Source organism: Motacilla alba, chromosome 3 (assembly GCF_015832195.1).
Source record: "Motacilla alba alba isolate MOTALB_02 chromosome 3, Motacilla_alba_V1.0_pri, whole genome shotgun sequence".
NCBI lineage: Eukaryota > Metazoa > Chordata > Aves > Passeriformes > Motacillidae > Motacilla > Motacilla alba.
In genome coordinates this window covers 59,827,080-59,845,585 of record NC_052018.1, presented here as the reverse complement: position 1 = coordinate 59,845,585, position 18,506 = coordinate 59,827,080, and the positions used below count along the sequence as shown (strand labels likewise).

General features: G+C 37.8%; 1 protein-coding gene across 1 annotated transcript in view; it reads left to right on the top strand.

Annotated features, from left to right (window-relative positions):
* NOX3 (NADPH oxidase 3) overlaps positions 1-18,147 on the top strand; it is a 38,714-nt gene extending 20,567 nt beyond the window's left edge. The window contains exons 8-13 of the mRNA XM_038132771.1: positions 523-615; positions 1,698-1,951; positions 5,372-5,534; positions 12,184-12,330; positions 15,606-15,730; positions 17,907-18,147. Of these exons, the coding sequence (XP_037988699.1) occupies positions 523-615; positions 1,698-1,951; positions 5,372-5,534; positions 12,184-12,330; positions 15,606-15,730; positions 17,907-18,033 (909 nt within the window). The 3' untranslated portion in view covers positions 18,034-18,147. The remainder of the gene's footprint in view (positions 1-522; positions 616-1,697; positions 1,952-5,371; positions 5,535-12,183; positions 12,331-15,605; positions 15,731-17,906) is intronic.
* The last annotated feature ends 359 nt before the right edge of the window (positions 18,148-18,506 follow it).

The window sequence follows — 18,506 nt, the reverse complement described above, 5'->3', positions numbered from 1 at the left end:
AAATGTATCCCATTTCTCTAATTGAATATTTGGGACTTAATGTTTTTTCATGCACCATCAGAAAACTCACAGCTGACAATAACAGCTACTCCTATCTGCCTGCTTTGAAATAATTTAGACTTTGGGCAAAAAAAATGAAGGTAAGTCTATGGGTAATATTGTATAACAGTATGCATCTATACAGCTTCAGGTCCAATGGCAACTGTTTGTAACAACACCTAAATAGATTAATCCTTCGCCTTTTAATGGATAAACATTTTATGGGACTCTTCTTGGCCAGAGTACAGATAGATATTAGCACTGCTTTTGGACTGTTTGTGAGGGAGTCCCATATGTCTATTCCACAAGAAAGCCAGAACAGCTACAGCAGCAATGCAAATACTCTCTTGAGAAAGACAAACCAAAAATCACAGAAAATCAAGCAATTTAATTTTAGGCTACCTGCTGATTTAAACCAGAAAAGCAAAGTATTTTTGTGGACATTAAAATAAACATTGCTTTTTAATATGGAATTTTCTACAGGCTTGGAAGTGGGTTTTAAGTCCTATGGTGTTGTACATCTGGGAAAGAATTGTTAGGTTTTGGAGATTTCGACAGGAAGTGATCATTACTAAGGTATGTAACATAGCTCGCATATCTACAAACCAACCCCATTATGTCAATTGTTTTTTATTGTTTTTAGGTAACCTCTCAGTATTAAGGACCTCATTTTTCACTCCTAGCTTCAGCAACTTTTCAATCATTACCATGTTTTCAGCCAACTATTGATTTTACATTTTGCATTTATTCCAATAGCAAATCCATAAGAATATTCCATATGGGACCAAACTTGATTAATGAAGTACCGGATTTCACACCACCATAACACAAACATCTGTTTGTGGCGTCCCCCTTTAATGAATTAAAACCATGTTCCACTGCAGTTAATGCCAGAGACTACCTTGACTTCAGTGGCAGCACACAGTTTTTACTTTAAAATCTGGAGTCTTCCAAGGAGATGAAGGGTTATATGATCAGTTAGCATACATAGTCAAAGCTCCACTAATACCACTGGAACAATTTCTCCCAGCTGTGTGCCAAGGGACTATTTAAATCACACCAGAATAGATGGAGGATGTTGCTGCTGAAGCAGCTGAGCCCACGTGTATCAAGCCAGGGATCAGGAACTGGTGTATCTTGTGTGAGGGGAACAGGATGTCAGATAAGTCTTGCTGCTGATTTCACAGAGTGGCTGTGATCTGAGAATCTCAGTATATTATGGGTGACATACAAAACTGCTGCTTAACTGAGATTACCTCGAGATTACCTCTTTAAAAAAGTGTATTAGAATTGAGCTCACTGTGCTTTTTTCTTTGTAATCCCACAGAGGTAGCAGTGTTACATGAGAACAAAACTAGGAATTAAGGAATCATTCTAATTATATTAGAATTATACTATGCACAGGTTTTACCAAGAAAATTGACAAATTGTTAAATTGTTACAGCCTTTCCTCTGTGTCTTGCACTCAGAAGTCAAGCTGTCCCACAATACATACTTTACATGCTCTGTACATGTACAATATATACAGTACTGTACATGCTCTCAAACCATTGGGCAACAACACTGCAACATGCAGATTAAGATATCTGTGACCTAATGAAAACAAACATTTACCCTTCTGAATGAAAAATAAAATGTGTCTCTTTATCATTCTTTAGGTGGTGACACATTCCTCTGGAGTCCTTGAGCTCCACATGAAGAAACATGGCTTTAAAATGGGAGCTGGCCAATATATATTTCTACAGTGCCCATCTGTCTCACAGCTGGAGTGGCACCCTTTCACCCTCACCTCAGCTCCCGAGGAGGACTACTTCAGTGTCCACATACGGCTCGTTGGGGATTGGACTGCAGCCCTTTTCAAGGCCTTTGGAGCAGAGGAAAAAGCTTTGAAGGAATTGTGGATGTTACCAAGGTTTGATTAAGAGACTATATATTTTAAAATGTTATTTCTGCATTTTTAAATAAATGCTAACATTTTACCTTTAATTAATTTTGCATGCATTTTTGATGATTCATAATTAGATTGTAGTAGCTAAAAAACACCAAAAATAAATAGCCATGAACTGAGGCCAGAATCTACCAATAGGATGTGATGACTAATCCAAGACTTAAAGTCTGTATCAATATCTTTATCTCTGTTGCTTCCATCTGGGTCTCCAACACCTATATCTACACCTAAAGATACCTATTTTAGAAGACAGTTGTTTAATAAATGACATTGGAAGATATCTGCTAGATTTGTACCTCTATGCTTATGGTACCCATCACTTCATATCCAAATTTCTAGTTTTCCCCTTTCAGTTACTTAGATATTTTGTGGTCCCTGAAACACTTGCCTAAACCTTACTTTTTTCTGACAGTCTCCTTTGACCTTGTCTCTATTTTCCAAACCATGCTCCACTTTATAAAGGTTATTTGTGTTCAAATTATGTATTGTTGGCATCTTAATACAAGCAAAAAGTTGGTTCTCTGTTGTTCCAAGTTAGGCAGGGATCCTCTGATGTCAAAGGAGCCATCCTGACTTACTCCAGCCACGGACCTGGCTCTATACTGAAGGGATTCAAACCACGTAGCTCTACTTCTGCACTGCTTGCAGGAATAGGGGAGATTTACAGCAGAGAAGAGCCCAGCACAGGATAATTTAAATTCTAGTCGAGTGTGTAGGGCCTGGGACTGCAGGGACTGATTTCCCCCTGGAAAGCTCATAGACACTACTGAGCTGCAGAGTTTTATTAGAGGTTGGGTGAAGACAGGAAAATCTGGTCCAGTCCTTGCATTGTATCCATTAATAAGAATTAGAAATGAAATCAGTGCCTTTGTTAAAGTCAAATGGAATGAGAAGTATGCCATTTCAGCAGAACTAGAAGAAAAATTGTTTGAAGTGATTGACAGCAAGTGTAAAAAATGAGGAAGAGAAAAAAGTTATCAAATGTTGCTTGCCACAATGCAGGATTAAAATTAACAGTACTGTCATATATAAACACTCCTCTTTTTTAATTTCATTAGGGTGCCTAATGACATCTCTCAGTTTCTTTCTTGCAATACACTAAAAAGAATATTTCAACAGTTAAACTAGCAATAAAGCAAAAAACAGATCTTTTTCACAGTTTCAATATCAAAAGTTATACACCAAATTGGTGACTATTAAAAAATAACATATAGCAGAAACTGTACAGAAGACAGAAGACATAGCAACTGAATAATAAGGTGGGTTAAGAATAAAATGTGTGTTTTTAATTACTTAAAGAGGATTAAAATAAATGTTCATACATATATATAGGTAGCAAAGACATTTGTGATTTCTGACAAGTTTGGGAGCTAAAACCATAGAATAGACTATTAATGTGACAATAATCAAGTTCCATGTTATGTCTCTTCAGGATTTTGGCTGACTTAATTGCTGGTTTAATACACTGCCCCAAAATCTAACTGCTCTCATAGTCAGGAGAACTACACAATCATCATGGTGATCAGCAAATGTTTAAATTCGAAAAATAATCACAGAATCTGTTAATGACACTTTTTCAAAATGAAATATTTCTCCTGCCTTGCCCATAAATCTAATTTCTTTTCTAATGAAATGGATAGGAAGAATATGGACAATCCAAACCACAGTTAGAAAGTCCATAGCCCTACATCTCTTTGGCAAATGCAAATGTAATTTTTTTGGCACTTTGTTTACCATCTTCCTACCTTCGCCCACTCTATCTGGATCAAGTGAATGAGCTGCATTGCTGTTTCTCCTTCTCCTCTTCCTCCTCCCTGCTTTTCCAAGGCTTTGTGTTTGGCTCAGCTGTATAGCTATGGCTGAGTAAAGCATTCAAACCAATGATGGGATCTCTGTCACCTGAGGATTTAGGAGCAGACTGACAAGACAAATCTCTTCAAGGGATGATTCAGAAATAATTGAACCTGTCTTATAGCACAGCAACAGACTAGAGAATCCTTGAAATTTCTTCCAGATCAATTTTTTCTCAATCTACTGACAACAATGAGAATTGCTTCCAGCCTCACATTGAACTACAGAGAAGGCTTATCTGAAAGCTGTTCTTAGGCACTATAGTTATATACCATAAATTAATCATATTTTACAGGAATTTTTGAGTGCTCAAAAAATACTGGGCTGGGCAATACTCTAAATAATTGTACATATTAAAAAACCAATTCTTTATGTCTAGGGTCAGATTTCTAGCAATTATGCCAGACTAGCTGCTTTGTTTGCTACTGCACCTGCAGGGCATTTTGCATATTGAAATAAAATGGTGAATGTTTGTTGGGACTTTTAAAAAATTAACAATAATGTTTGAGACACATTGTGTCCCTATATTTATGTGTAGCATTGCTTGGGGATCCCTCTTTCTCTTCCTGTTAAAACACTTCATTTTAATCATGTGTCCCTATTTTTTTGTACTATGTAAGGATAAATTTCAAGAATTATTCATGCAGTAAAGGGCACAAAACAACAGAAAATCTAAATGGAAGAAAAAAACCTTTTTTTCCCTAAGGATTGGGTGTTGGTGAAACCATCTTCTGAGCATGTATGTTGTATAAAGACAGGGCTGGCAAGAGCACTCCAAAGAATTGTGTGTATTTACATTTTATGTGACTAAAGGAATAAATCCGATTATTCAACAATCTTTTTCATCTCTAATTTTGACCAAAATTAATTTCTTGGCATCAGCAACATTGATTACAGGAGGCAGTAATATCAACAAACATGTCTCCTTATACATTTTTGCCTTTACATCAGATACTAAGTACAGTATGATGCCAAAAATGTATTCCTGAAATACTGCTTTTTCAGAAAGAGCTGAGAAAATAGTAGTTCCCTTGCATATGATGACCTTTTTCTTGCCTTCTCTTTTATTACTTTAACTCAAACACAGAACTTCTAAAACTGATTAATATAATCTGTTCCTCTTTACTTTGATATGTACAATATAACAAATAGAGCTCTAAAACAGGATGCTTTTCAGTAATTCATAATTAAATATGCAAATTCCACAGCTAAATTTGGACATGCAATTATATGACTAATCACATTTCAGAAAGCCAGAAAATTGCAATTGCATGCTTAAATAGATGGCCAGGCCCCAAATCCACATGGGTGCTCTTCTTCTCTCATTTCAGAAAAGACAGTTGCTTTGCTATTAAATGGCACTCACTGAAAATTAAATGTATTTGTATGGGCAATTTATGTGCCATCTTAGACATGTATTTTCTCTTTTATTTTAACAGAAATACAGTTTTGACAATGTGTAGCCCAACAAATGTTAACCTTTCTGTGACTTTATGTGTTGTTGACTCCTGACTAAATGTTTTTTTGCTGTAGACTGGCTGTGGATGGACCATATGGATCTGCAACCACAGACATCTTCCACTACCGAGTCAGTGTGTGCATTGCAGCAGGAATTGGAGTCACACCATTTGCCTCGATTTTAAAATCCATTTGGTACAAATGCTGCAACCCTAACACAGTACTGCCACTGCAGAAGGTAGGCGGAAAAGTTTATTGCTTCATTAAAAAGTTCCACAAGTGAGCCTACTTAGCCAGGGGAGAGGAAATTCAAAGCTAGAGTCTCACTTGAGTGAGCCTCTATCTTGCTCTGAGAAGCAGTCACTCCCTTTCCAGTTGCCTTAGGAACTGTTGTGGGATGAAGTCTCCTGAACTCACCGTCATTCCCCAAGAAAGAAGGTAGCCCAAGCTGCAATGTTTTTAGTAAAATTTGAAGGATCAGATTTTCAACAGCAACTGGAGATAACTGTGGAATGTCTTTCACAGCTAGACAGATAATTAGGGAGCTACAAGAGAAACTTAGCCTCTTTCTTATGAAAAATAAATCCTGCAATGTCATCTCAATCAGAAGTGAAGGGCAGCACTTGCTCTTTGCCCAGGTGCAAGTTTCATGAGGGTCCTTCAGCAGCACGTTCTGGTCCAAAAGGCTGCATTCAGCAACCATTTGCTGCTTAACTCATTGCAAAGTCAGGATATTAACCAGCACAGAAGGAATATAAAAGGCATTTAAGCTCCAGATGAGATGAATATATCAAGATGCATATTACTCCCTCAAACTACTTTAATTATTTTGTTGAAAAAATATGTTCAGATCTATAAGGTAAAGATGGCACAAAATTAATTAACATACTCTTAGTTTTCTAACCTGTCATATACCTTCTGCTAATGGCTTGTGAGGCAGCACTGGTGAGTATAGGTGAAGAAGAGATGATAGGTGAAGGGGGGTGAGGGCAAGAAGGTAGCATAGAAAAAAATCAGCATTAAACATTCTCTTCCATATCCATCATGGCAAGTGGTAGCTTGTGGACTTTACAGCTTTTAGGCCATTTTCCAGTTTAAAAGCTGAACCAGGAACTGTTCAACATTTCACATTTAAGGACAAACATTGAAATTGCATTGGAAGGGACAGATCTCTGAAAGGGTCAATACATATGGAACTGATTGCAGGACCAAGGGGTTGATCTTTTTAAATGAGAGAGTGTTAAAACTGGCATCTTAATGACGAGCTGCCACTGAAAAAGCATCTGGGATTTTAGTAACTGAGGAGTTGAGGACAGGTTCAAATTGCCAGGGGGGATCTTTGAGGCAGAAAAAGCACTGAGAAGGGAGGGAAATAAAAATGGAAATACATGCTATTTGAGAAAAGAAGTGTATTTGCAAACACTACGATTCTACCAGGATGATCTTTTTCACTGGAAGGAGAGCTACGCATATGCATACAAACTTTATATACGTAGATTATGTATATTCTACATGTATACAAGTAAAAGTGTTGTTATTATTGTCATTGCTGCTATCTTAAGGAGAAAATAATAGAATTTAACTATGCATCAATAGAACACTTAAATGTGTTCATTCATAGGGAGAATTAAGGAGAATTTTGTCTAAGTGTGCCTGCAAAAAGAAATGCATCATGCATTCTGCCATCGTTTTCTACTATAGAGTTTGGTTTTTCTGAATTTCTGTGAAACACAAAATTATCAGAATTTCTACTTGTCTTTACATCTTGGATTCCTTATCAGTGCAGTGGGAATAGTGATGTTTATTTTTCACAGGTGTTATGAGGCTAAATTTCAGCAGTGCCTGTAAAATATTTTGAAAGTGTGGATGAAAGGTCATGGGGAAGTTCACAGCATTACTTAAAAAAATTTAGCAGTCATCTCAGTGAGAGCGATTAATCTCAGGGTAGCTCCACTTTTTTTTTCCATTGGTTAAAAGCTTCCACTTGTAGTATAATTACAAATAATTTAATCTTCCTCAAAGTATTCAGCACTCTCTTTTTGCCATGATGAGTACCATAGAAATGTCTATTAAGGAAATAAATAAGAGGTTTTTCTTTTTTTTAACAACTTTGTTTTGATTTGAGTACAGCTATCATTACGGTTATTGAACTAATATTTCTTAGTGTTGCCCACATATGCTTGAGATATAAATACTCATAGTTTCCATAATGTCTGCAGCTGTATAATTTAAAAAACCCAACAAATCAAAAGGAGTATACATTTATCTAATTGATTCTTCACAATTAAATAGCCTTAGAGCCCTCATTTCCCCATCATTTTTTGCGCATACTACCAGGCAAGGCTGGAAAGTTTCTGCTGGCTTTAGTTATGCATAATACATTTTTTTTTCCACATTAGTAGTCTCATTTTTCAGATCAATTACTACTGAAATTGATAAAATTGTACTGATCCATCAGATTCTAGTGTTAGCAAACATCCACTTTCTCTTCCCTACAAAAGACATAAGAAAGGTCCTACTGAGTAACACCAAATATCCATCTAGCCCTATATCCTGTCCCCAACAGTGGCTCTTCATGAACACCTAGAGAAAAGTATACAGACTATAAAAATCAGATAGTGATTGGTTTTTACAGGACACTTCCTCACCATTGAGTGACTTGTAGCTCAGTAACGCCTTGATACAAGAGCTGTACTTCTGCCTTTAATATCCCTTTGTGGCTTTTTCTTCCATGAAGTAGTCTAATTGTTTTTTGAATCCATGAATATCTTAAACAACCATAGCATCTTGTGGCAGTTCAGCTACATACTGAGAGGAAAACACAATCAGCCTCTTCCATTTGGTTTGGGACAGACTTCCACACCTGAGGTAAACATCTGCCCCAGTCTCCAGTTCTGCACAAAAATCTTGTCTTGAAGACCTAAAAACCTAGGCTATTTCTTCTGTCAAATGTAACCATCTTTCTGATCTTTTTTGATAACTGTTGAAACTTTTTGCTTCAAATTTAGGAATATGATTTTGAACTTTGTTATGCATTTATGGGAAAGGCTGTTTGCTGCCACCCTAGGTCAGTGTCTCCTGTAGGCTGCCAAACCCCCACCTCCTGCATGACCTATGATTTTTTTTGTTGGTGGTTTTTCTTGTTTTTTTGTTTGTTTGTTGGTTTTGTATGCTACAGCCCACAGGTAATGTAGTATACCCAAGAGCATGAAGGACTGGAGGCTCGCAGGGAGGTGCCCGCCTGCAGGTGTGAGAGGTTTTTGCAGGGATATTCATGCCTAGGAGACAGCAGCAAGAATCAGGGAAGAGGGGTGTCCTCCTTGGACACCCCTTTAGTGAAAAGCTGGCTTTGCCCAGAGCTGCAGCTCCAACTCTGCCGTCAGGGAGTAGGGAGAAACAGATGGATGCTCATCAACTTTATGAGAATGACTTTCCTCATGATGGAAGCTGATTTACAAAGAATGTTCTTCCACCGTACAGGAAAGAGGTAACACAGCTCTTGCTCTTGTCCATTGTACAAAATACAGGATGTGGGATACTGCAGGATAAATATCCATGAATTGCAAGAGCATTACAGAAATAAGCAACTATACAAACCCCTGCTTTGATCTGATTAATAGCAATACTGCATCTAACTCAATTTGCAAAAAGAGCACTAGGAAAATTTAAGACCGTTTACTTCGGCAAGCCATCAAGCTGATAAATGCAATTGATGGCAGTAGGGTGGGTGGAGACTAATGAAACATAAATCTAAACCAGATTTTTAAGGGTCCTAAATAATTGCAGTCAGTTAATAGTATGAGGTTTACAAGAAAAAAACAGGATTCAGAATAATCTTTAATTATATAAATGTACTGGAGCTACTTTATTCTATTGTTTTAATAAGGATTAATTTTTTGGTGCATTTACTGTATTTTAATTATATATGTAATATGTTGTGCTATGCTATGGGCAGCCAGTGTAAAGAGAGGAAGACTTCTTTGTAAACACCATTTATTTTAACATATTAGACTAGAAGTCCTCTTTGATCTACGGGAAACTAATTCCTTTTACCCATAGGCCATACTTCTTCACTATCTCTTTTCTTTCTAAGATTATAATCGCAGCCAAAAATACTTCTTCTAATAATGACAGTCTTTCTTCATCACCAAATGCCTGCCACCTCTTAACGTTAAAATCAGAGGCAATGCAATGGGTGCCGCGGGATGAGCTTAAGTGATTTTTGCAGCTTCAGAAAGCTGCATCCTTTCCTTAGAGGAGTGTGCCAATGGTGGATTGTTCCAACCAGTTGGACTGGCTGTTCCTGAGGCAACCAGGCCTGCAAACAGCTAAAAGCATTCCTTCAAGATGCATAGTCTGATGTTCTGGAAACCAGTTCCCCAGTTTGAAGACTGTATTGTCTCAACTCATTGGCTAGCTTTTCTTCCTCCTTCCCTGAATGTGCTTATCTCCCAGTCCTGCTCACATGCTCCCAGTTGCTACCCCATGAACATTTCTTTACTCATTTAGAAACACATATCTCCTCTCCACACACATGTACTAAATATACATTTCCATCAAATGCACTCTGAAAAAATTTGAGAAATAACATGATCAAGTAGAGTCTGGGGGAAGAAATTTCTCACTACAAATCAACAGCTATGGTGTGATACAGACTGACGGCACTCAGTGGGCTGATTTTTGAGGTGCTGAGTATATAGAACAACTTTAGGACTCAGACACAAAAAAGCTACATACAGGTTAAGGCTATAAACCTTACCTAGTTTTGGTAATTTAAAATAATGCTGTTGTTTGCCACAAATATGAAATTCTCTAACATCAGTGGGCTTGCTTTTTCCTCATAACCTATGCCAGGGTAAATCAGCAGCAACCCTCCTCCATAAAGCAATGAGGTCATATTTAAGGCAAATATTGAAACAGAAGGGGAAAAAGCAAACAGCCAAGATGGTTAGTACTAGAATTCCAGACAGTCTTATTCCTGGGCTGTAAAAATACCCTACTTAACCCTGAATGCCTTATCTCTGTTTCTGGGATCATACATCATTTATATTTCTTACATAAACCACAGATGGTCTCTTACAGTACACTCAGATCTAGGAAACATCTCAAATTACTGTTAGTGTCTTTCACCAAATCTCCACTGAAGCATGGCATTACCACATTTTTCTCCCACCACCTTACCAGAAGTCTGACAACCTAGTATATTAAATCTTTGGGAAATCTCTTTATAGCTTTCTGGTTTCTTTCTCTGGTTTTTCATTTCAGAAATGTCCAATACACATTTTTACCTCATTGATCCTGTGGAAAAGAGTTAATGATTGCCTTGGGAAGATACCTTCCAGATCACCTTTGATATTGCAGTACAATAAAAGACAGAGGGGCTGGTGAGCAGAGAAGGAGATGGGTTAGAGAAAGCTAAAGGATTTTGCAGCAAAATAAAAATCACAGTCACAATAAAATAAGTTACAATCATTCATTTTATAAACTTATACATTGTCCTTCCTGCTGTTCCTTTCACATCTGAAACTGTATTTTTAGACTTCCTCCATGTTTGTGAATTTCTTCTTTGGATAAATTATGAAAATGCACAGCCTGCAGAGGCCCATTTGAGGTTTGGCACCATCTGGTCAAAATAATGGTAGAGTGTGCGGCAAGAGCTACAGAACTGGAGTAATAAGAATTCCAATCAGATATATTTTGTAATTGTGCTTCAGACTGCCATCAGGATAGTGCCAGGACAGACAGCCTGGGAATTTCAGGCATTCATCCTCTGGGTAGGGCAGGAACTCACAGTTGAGTTGTCTCCACATCTGTATTGGCTTCATTCAAGGCACTGAGCTGAAACCAGGGGATGGACTGGTCCCAGTCCTCTATACAGCACAGCATTGCTAGAGGAGATTTCCAACTGGGAAATCATGAAGGTGCTGAAGACTCCCTAAGGTAATTCCTGATGGGCCTAGGAGTGACTGAGTTTCAGTGCATTAATAAGATCCTGACAAGGGAATTTCATCAGTTCTGAGGCAGTTCCTGCTGCAAACTTTATTAACTTGTACACAGACAAGACATTTGCAAATGGTCATCAGAAACCATTCCTGCAGAAGTGGTGATATAGGACAGCCTTCTAGAAATAATTAGTTAGAAAATGCTTTACATGCAGTTAATACAACAGATCACAATAGATCATGCACATGCAGGAGTGGTCACGATGATCCCTGGGCAAGCTGGCTATAAAAACTGGGCAGAAAAAGGTTCTTGTGGACTCCCACTGTTCCAGCTGAAGACGCCATCATCATATGGACAATGACTAACAGTCTTGTTTGAAAGATATGCCAAGATATTAATAAATTAGCTTCTTTCTTAAAAAAAATCAAAAAACAACAAATTCTGCTATGTTTATGATTTACTGCAATAGAGTAGGAAAAATAAGCCATAGGAATGATTAAAGGATGTCTCTCAGTGACTTGAAGAACATGAGTACCTTTTGGCAACATCAAGAGTTAGCCTATGATATAAGGTCTTGAGAAACAAGGAATTCCTTGCTTTGATGCTGAATAAAACTGAAATTAAATAAATCCAAAATTTTAAATAATCATAAAATTATTTGCAAGAAATGAAGGGCTAGGTATTACAAGTCAAAGCAGAGATGTACTGTCAGGGCTTTATGGGAAGCTTGCCCATTGCCTACTTTCACTAGCACATTAATATATTCACTCATTGTTTAAGATGACAATCAAAATTTTAAAATGTCAGAATGATGTTCAATTATGCTTACTATAAATTTAGTGTGGAGAAGAATCACACACTATATGGTTAATGAGTTGAGCCAGTAATTAGGAAGTTTTATTGAAAGTTTTCTTCTTGTTAAATCTTTTTACTTTATTTGACAGGTTTATTTTTACTGGATTTGTCGAGACCCATCAGCATTTGAGTGGTTTGCTGATCTTCTGTTCCATTTGGAAACAAAAATGGCTGAAAAGTGGAAAAATGATTTTCTAAGCTATCATATATTTCTTACTGGCTGGGATGAAAGTCAGGTAATAATGAAACTGTTACAAGTCAGAGTTAATGTACCTTGCTTTTCCAGTATGGTAACATATGGAACAAGAACAGCTGAATAAATGATGGATGAAGCAGAGAGGCAAAGAACTGTAAATATAAAGATCCTAAGATGTCTGTTTACATCTCATATTTAGGAAAACAGGAATGGAGAAATCAAGCCAGTGATTCCTCCAATCCTGCATCTTGTCTTGGGCAAAGATGGTTATCAGGTGTCTCAGAGAAAAGTGCATAGAGCTTTCAGGAGCTCATCAAGGGATATTTTGTCTATGTCTTAGGAATAGTCTTTCATTAGATTCTGTCATTTTTGTGCTGAAATGTTGAGGACTGTCTAAAAAAGTGTAGGTTTCATTTACTCTTATTATTTAATACAACTTTTGTTGTAGTAATTAATATATATATACCTACAGAAATATATATACATAGATAGATAGATAGATAGATAGATAGATAGATAGATAGATGGATAGATAGATACATAGATACATAGAGAGATATCCAGTGCATTTTTGAAAAGTACGGCACTTGAAAATTTTGGCAACCAACTCCATGGTCTAATTAATGTTGTTTGAAAAGACATTTTCTCTGATTGACTTAAAATTTGCTATCTCATAATTTCATTGGCTCATACCACCTCAGGCACTTAATTCTTAGACTGGGTCAATATTATTCAACTTCTTTAGTCTTTACCTAAACACAAATGTGTTGATTTTTTTCTCTCTCTCTCTCTTTCTTCCTTTTTTAATGGATCACTCAGATCATGCAGTGATAAGTCAGGCACCTGCCAGAAAAACTCTAACAGGGAAGTCTTTGCTCTGCTGTTTTATTTCCTGCTGTCTCTGTTGAATGAAGGACTGCCTAGTAGAGATGAAAAAAATACAGATTTCATAGAGCTTTTCCTTTTCTGCCTCCACTGATACAAAACCCCCTTAGTTTCTTTCTGCTTTCCTTAGAGTTTCTGTCAAGTAATGAGGTATGTGCATGAAGCTGTATTCAGAAAAATCCACTCCCATTGTGAAGTATATGGCAGTTATAGAAACTACTGCTCTGCATTAGCAACATCATAGGGTATTACCTAAAACCTGCTGTTAAAGAACCTATTGGGGAACCTAAAAATCACAAAGCTGCCCTCATCTTTCAACTATCACCTCACTTCCCTCTTGGGCAAACATCAGGCCAGAAGTCAGGTAGGGTGACAATGGTTCTTGACAATGGTGGGTGTCTGTCTCTCTTCAGTCGTGGGCCCTGCACTTTTCTGAAGGGATTTCTCCCTCTCTACAACCCCATGATCTCTCTTGATTCCTGTCAGAGGAAGGTTCTTCAGCAGCTATTTCTCCCACTCTGACCTGGGCACTGCTCAGTAACACCATCTTCTTCAGATACACACAAAGCTCCCTAATCTTAAAGGGCTTTATTTTTAGTAAATTCCTGTTCATCACTCCTCAAAATGTGAGCTTTTCCACCAGTAATATTTGAATGATATTTTAGCTCTCCCCTAGCAAAAAACAAAACAATATTCTCAGCATTCTCTCCCTGTCTCACTGTATAGATGACAAGTCAAGTGAAAGTGAACCCAAGGAGGATGGGCATTTTAAACCTTGTAGTACACCCTCCTTTACTGACACGTCTACTCCTCAGACATGTTTGTTCAATGCTTTGAGCTCTTTGCAGATTCCATGTTGGCCACAGATGGTCAAGCAGATAAGGCACACGGTCTGCCTCTGCTTGGACAAATTCCCTGCAATACCCCTGAGACTCCTAGGCAACCTCAGCACTCTGAGCTATTGCAAAGGCTAATATCAAAACTCCTCGGAAACTTCCACTTAAATGAGAACAGCCCATCTTCTCAATGGGACAATTTTGCTGCAAACAATTCAAAAATTCCAGTTTTCTACCTCCCACTCTTACCAAACACTTACTATTCCAAATCCTTCACGACAGCAGCTCAAACTAACAAGAAGAAGCTTTTAGAAATATGACCTCTTGTGACAACTTTGCTTGACAAGAATAATTGTGTTGGTAAGGAAGATGGAAAACTCATTAAAAGAAGAAATATATAGTATCCTACAAAATGAATCTAAATTCCAGCAACCACTTCTGCAAAAGATGATTATGATACTTAGTCCATGCTAGGGCCTGGACTAAACACAAAGTCCATTTTTAAACTTACTTTCCTCTGTTAATTTCTTGATAGTGACAGCAATGATGATAGTCTGTAGTGGAAACACAGAGCAGTACAGTTAGGAGTGACAGTGGTTTTTGTTTTTAAATGCACCTGGGAAGTACCCAGATAACACAGTAATGGGTGCAGTATAGGAGCTGAAGGGCAGTAAACGCCCATGAAAATAAGGATTATTTTCCTGGCACTTGGGAGCAGAGGAGCTTGCTTGGTTCCGTGCTTCACCTGAGGTGATCCACTTTCTGCATCTGCCTCTACCTGAGGAGAAAAGTCAAAACTTTGAGGGTTTTACACAGAGTCACAGAATAGTTAGGGATGGAAGAGACCTCTAGAGATCCTCTAGTCCAACCTCCCCTGCCAAGGCAGGGTCACCTAGAGCAGGTTACACAGGGACTTGCCCAGGTGGGTTTTGGATGTCTCCAGAAAGAGACTCCACAACCTCCCTGGGCATCCTTTTCCAGTGCTCTGCTGCCCTCAGCGTAAAGTTCTTTCTCATGTTGAGATTAAACTTCTTGTGTTTTAGTTTATGGCCATTGCTCCTCATCCTGCCACTGGACACCACCAAAAATAGTCTGGCACCATCCTCCTGACAGCTGCCTTTGAGATACTTACATGCATTAATGAGATCCCCTCTCAGTATTCTCTTCTCCTGGCTAAAGAGGCCCAGATCCCACAGCCTCTTCTCATAAGAGAGGTGTTCCAGACCTCTCATCATCTTTGTGGTCCTCCACTAGACCCCTGTTTTGACCCCTACTGAGCTGGTATATCCACTGGGTTTTCCATCAGCACCAGAATGCTCTGGACTTGGCTCTTAAGTACTTTTGGAAAGGCTTTTCACAGTTCTAGTAATATTGTGAACTCTAAAATACTCATCTCCTCTCTCTGTCTCCCTCTCCCTCTCCCTCTTCCTCTCCTTCTCCCTCTCCTTCTCTTTCTCCCTCTCCTCTCCTCCCATTTGATAATTGCAGAGTGTCCTTTCCCATATTCCATCTTTCCCAGCATTAGTGCTTTTGCCTCTTACTTGGAATATATGTTCTTGACTCAAAATTTTTTATCTTGTAAATTTGCCTTTAGGCTACTCACATAGCCCTACATTGTGATGACAAGATGGATGTAATTACTGGTTTGAGACAGAAAACCTGTTATGGAAGGCCAAACTGGGACAATGAGTTCAAGAAACTAGCTGAAAACCATCCTAGGTAAGGGGGGCTGGTTTCTAACCTCGTTAGGTAACTCTTCTCTCAGCATAAACAGTGGGAGGAGGGGAGAGCAAACCTTTCTAAATGACCCTTTTAAAACAATTTCTTCTTTTTTGCTGTGTGGAAAGAAGATTTATGCTTAATGAAGATTTTAATGAAGAAATCTCGGAAAGAGAATGCCAATAAAATCTAATTTTTGGACAAGAAAATCTAATATTTAGAAGTATTTCAATATCCTGGCCTTTGTCCAGATATAATTGAAACACACAATCCAATTACTGTTCTGCACAAAGGACAAAGTAGCATTAATTTCCCTTGAAGATGGTTATTAAAGAGATAAACTGTGATTTTTTTTTCTTATGATGTCAAGGATATGTTTGTTCCCCTAACATATTTGGCCGCTCTTGCAAGACTATGCTGTTCTGTTATTAGTTCATCTCTGCTGGCAAAGACAGTTCATTTGAACTTGGTGGATTTGCTAGTGGTCTGAGAAAAGCTTCTTTGTTCCTGAAAGCCTTTGAAGCAAGAATTTGAAATATTTTGTGTTCAGCAGTAGAAAATTCCAGAATCTTTGTGACTTTGTGATTTCCAAACATTTACCTGCTAATGCAAAATAAAGCCTTGCACTTGGAAGACAGAGATACGAAAAGAAAAAGGAGAAAACTTCTTTTAAAAGATGAAAAAGACCCGAGAAAAAGCTGAAAGGGAGGAGATCAAAGAGAATACAGTAAGCTACAAGAATACCATAAAATTGCAAAAATAACAGTAATAGAGAATTCACTTGATGGAGGTCAAAATAAATACAATCAGGAAATATGAAAGATTAAAAGCACAAAAAGGCCAAGAATAGAAAATGTGACTTTTGAAAGACCTTTCATAGAGATTCTACTATATAAACAGAGCTTTTAAAGTTATAGTTGAAACATTACTTTTTAACATTAGTTACTTCTGCAACTGTAAGTACAGATGAGATAAAAATGTTTTTCTGCTGCTCAAGGGGATATGGGTATTGACTTTCCCTACTGGATCTTGAGGTAGTTACATACGAAGTCCTAAACTGACACAAAAATCTCTTTTTTTTTTTTTTTTGTGAGCCTAGATGCCCATGTGTATGGTCAATGTTGAACCTTTTAAAGAAAACCTTGCATGAAATAAGGACTCCTTATGAGAAAAGAATATCCTGTGTTTTCTTGCTCTGAGTTATAGAAGATTCAAGAGTCAAACAGAAGAGCTTCTACTGAGTGATGAAACAATCAGCTTTAAGGATCCGAATAAATTTCGGGTCCCTATGCCTAGGTTGACAGAGTTCCCCCTGACTGCAACAGTGTCTTTTAGCAGATCAGCAGGAAAACACCACTCCAGGCTAAACCTGGTGCAATTGAGCACCAGAACAATTTGGGCATGACTTCTACTCATTCTATCACTTGTCACTTCCTCTGCATTTCTGCAGATTGAGCTTTCCCCAGCAGCACAGCACATGTGTGAATCTGTGTCTGCATACATGTTTTAAAGCAATATGTGTAGTGTACTTGGAGGCAAACCCTTTAGGCAGTTTCTAGCAGGCAGCCAGGTTACCAGCTCCCTACGTGCTCATGCACATATGAACACAATAGTTTGTTACATTTATCATGTTCTTCTTTTATAAGAAGTACCTATTTACAAATGTTGTTATTAAATCAGCCTTTTTAAAATTGTCTGTGGGCAGAAAAGTGTTAGACTAAGCAGCAGGGGGACTAGGGTGGGGGCATGGACAGGAGAAGAAAACTCAGAAGTAACTGAGCATTTTGTATAATTTTTTAGGAAAAAATTAACTCAGCTGGAGAAAAAGCACTTAAAATTTACAGTGCAAGCAGTATGTTTGCCTCTCTGATTGAAAAAGCTATGGAGATCAAACCAAAGAGTTACCATTTAAAACATTTTGTGACCTCTAATATAGCAATCTAATAAATAATGTAATGAGACATAACAAACATGAAAGTATTAAAATTATTATACTCTAACACAGCAACACTAATTATACAGTACATAACACAAAGTATATACTGTAACACAAGATTTTTCAAATGTATTTCTCAAAAAGCCATTTGAAAAGATGCAAAGCTGAAGGCAGCCAAAAAGCACAGTGTATCCATTTCCCCTGCTATTCTCATGTTTGTTGTTGTTATTGTGATTCCAGCAACAGTATTGGTGTATTCTTCTGTGGACCCAAGGCTCTCTCTAAGATCCTGCAGAAGACCTGTAACTCATATTCATCAGTTGATCCAAGAGGAGTTCAGTTTCACTATAACAAAGAAAGTTTCTAGGCTGTACTTCTTAGCTGTAAATTAGATATTACCAGACTGTGTATTTTTTCCCCCGTCTTCTCCCATCCTCTACTCATTCTTCAGCATTCAGGCCAGATATTAAGAGTTGCAAATTGAAATAGACGTATTGACTTCAGTAGAAAAATGCCATCCTATAGCAGCTAAAGATTTTGACCCCTTCCTTAGCCTTTTCATTGCTTACTTAATGGTGCTGTGAATCCCTCTACACCTGTGTGAAAACACACACAAACCACAACCTTTGAAGAAAAAGGCATGAATAAAATGGATATTCAGAGCTGTACTTTGCTGTTGTGTGGATTTCAGGCAATACATCCCTGCTGTTTAAATCATGCCCATTGAAAGCATTTCCTTCCCGGTTTTCTGATTTTACACTCCCACTGCACGCACATCCACATCCACATTACATTTTGTACCACAGCAACACTATTTCTACACACTCTGTCAAATTCCAA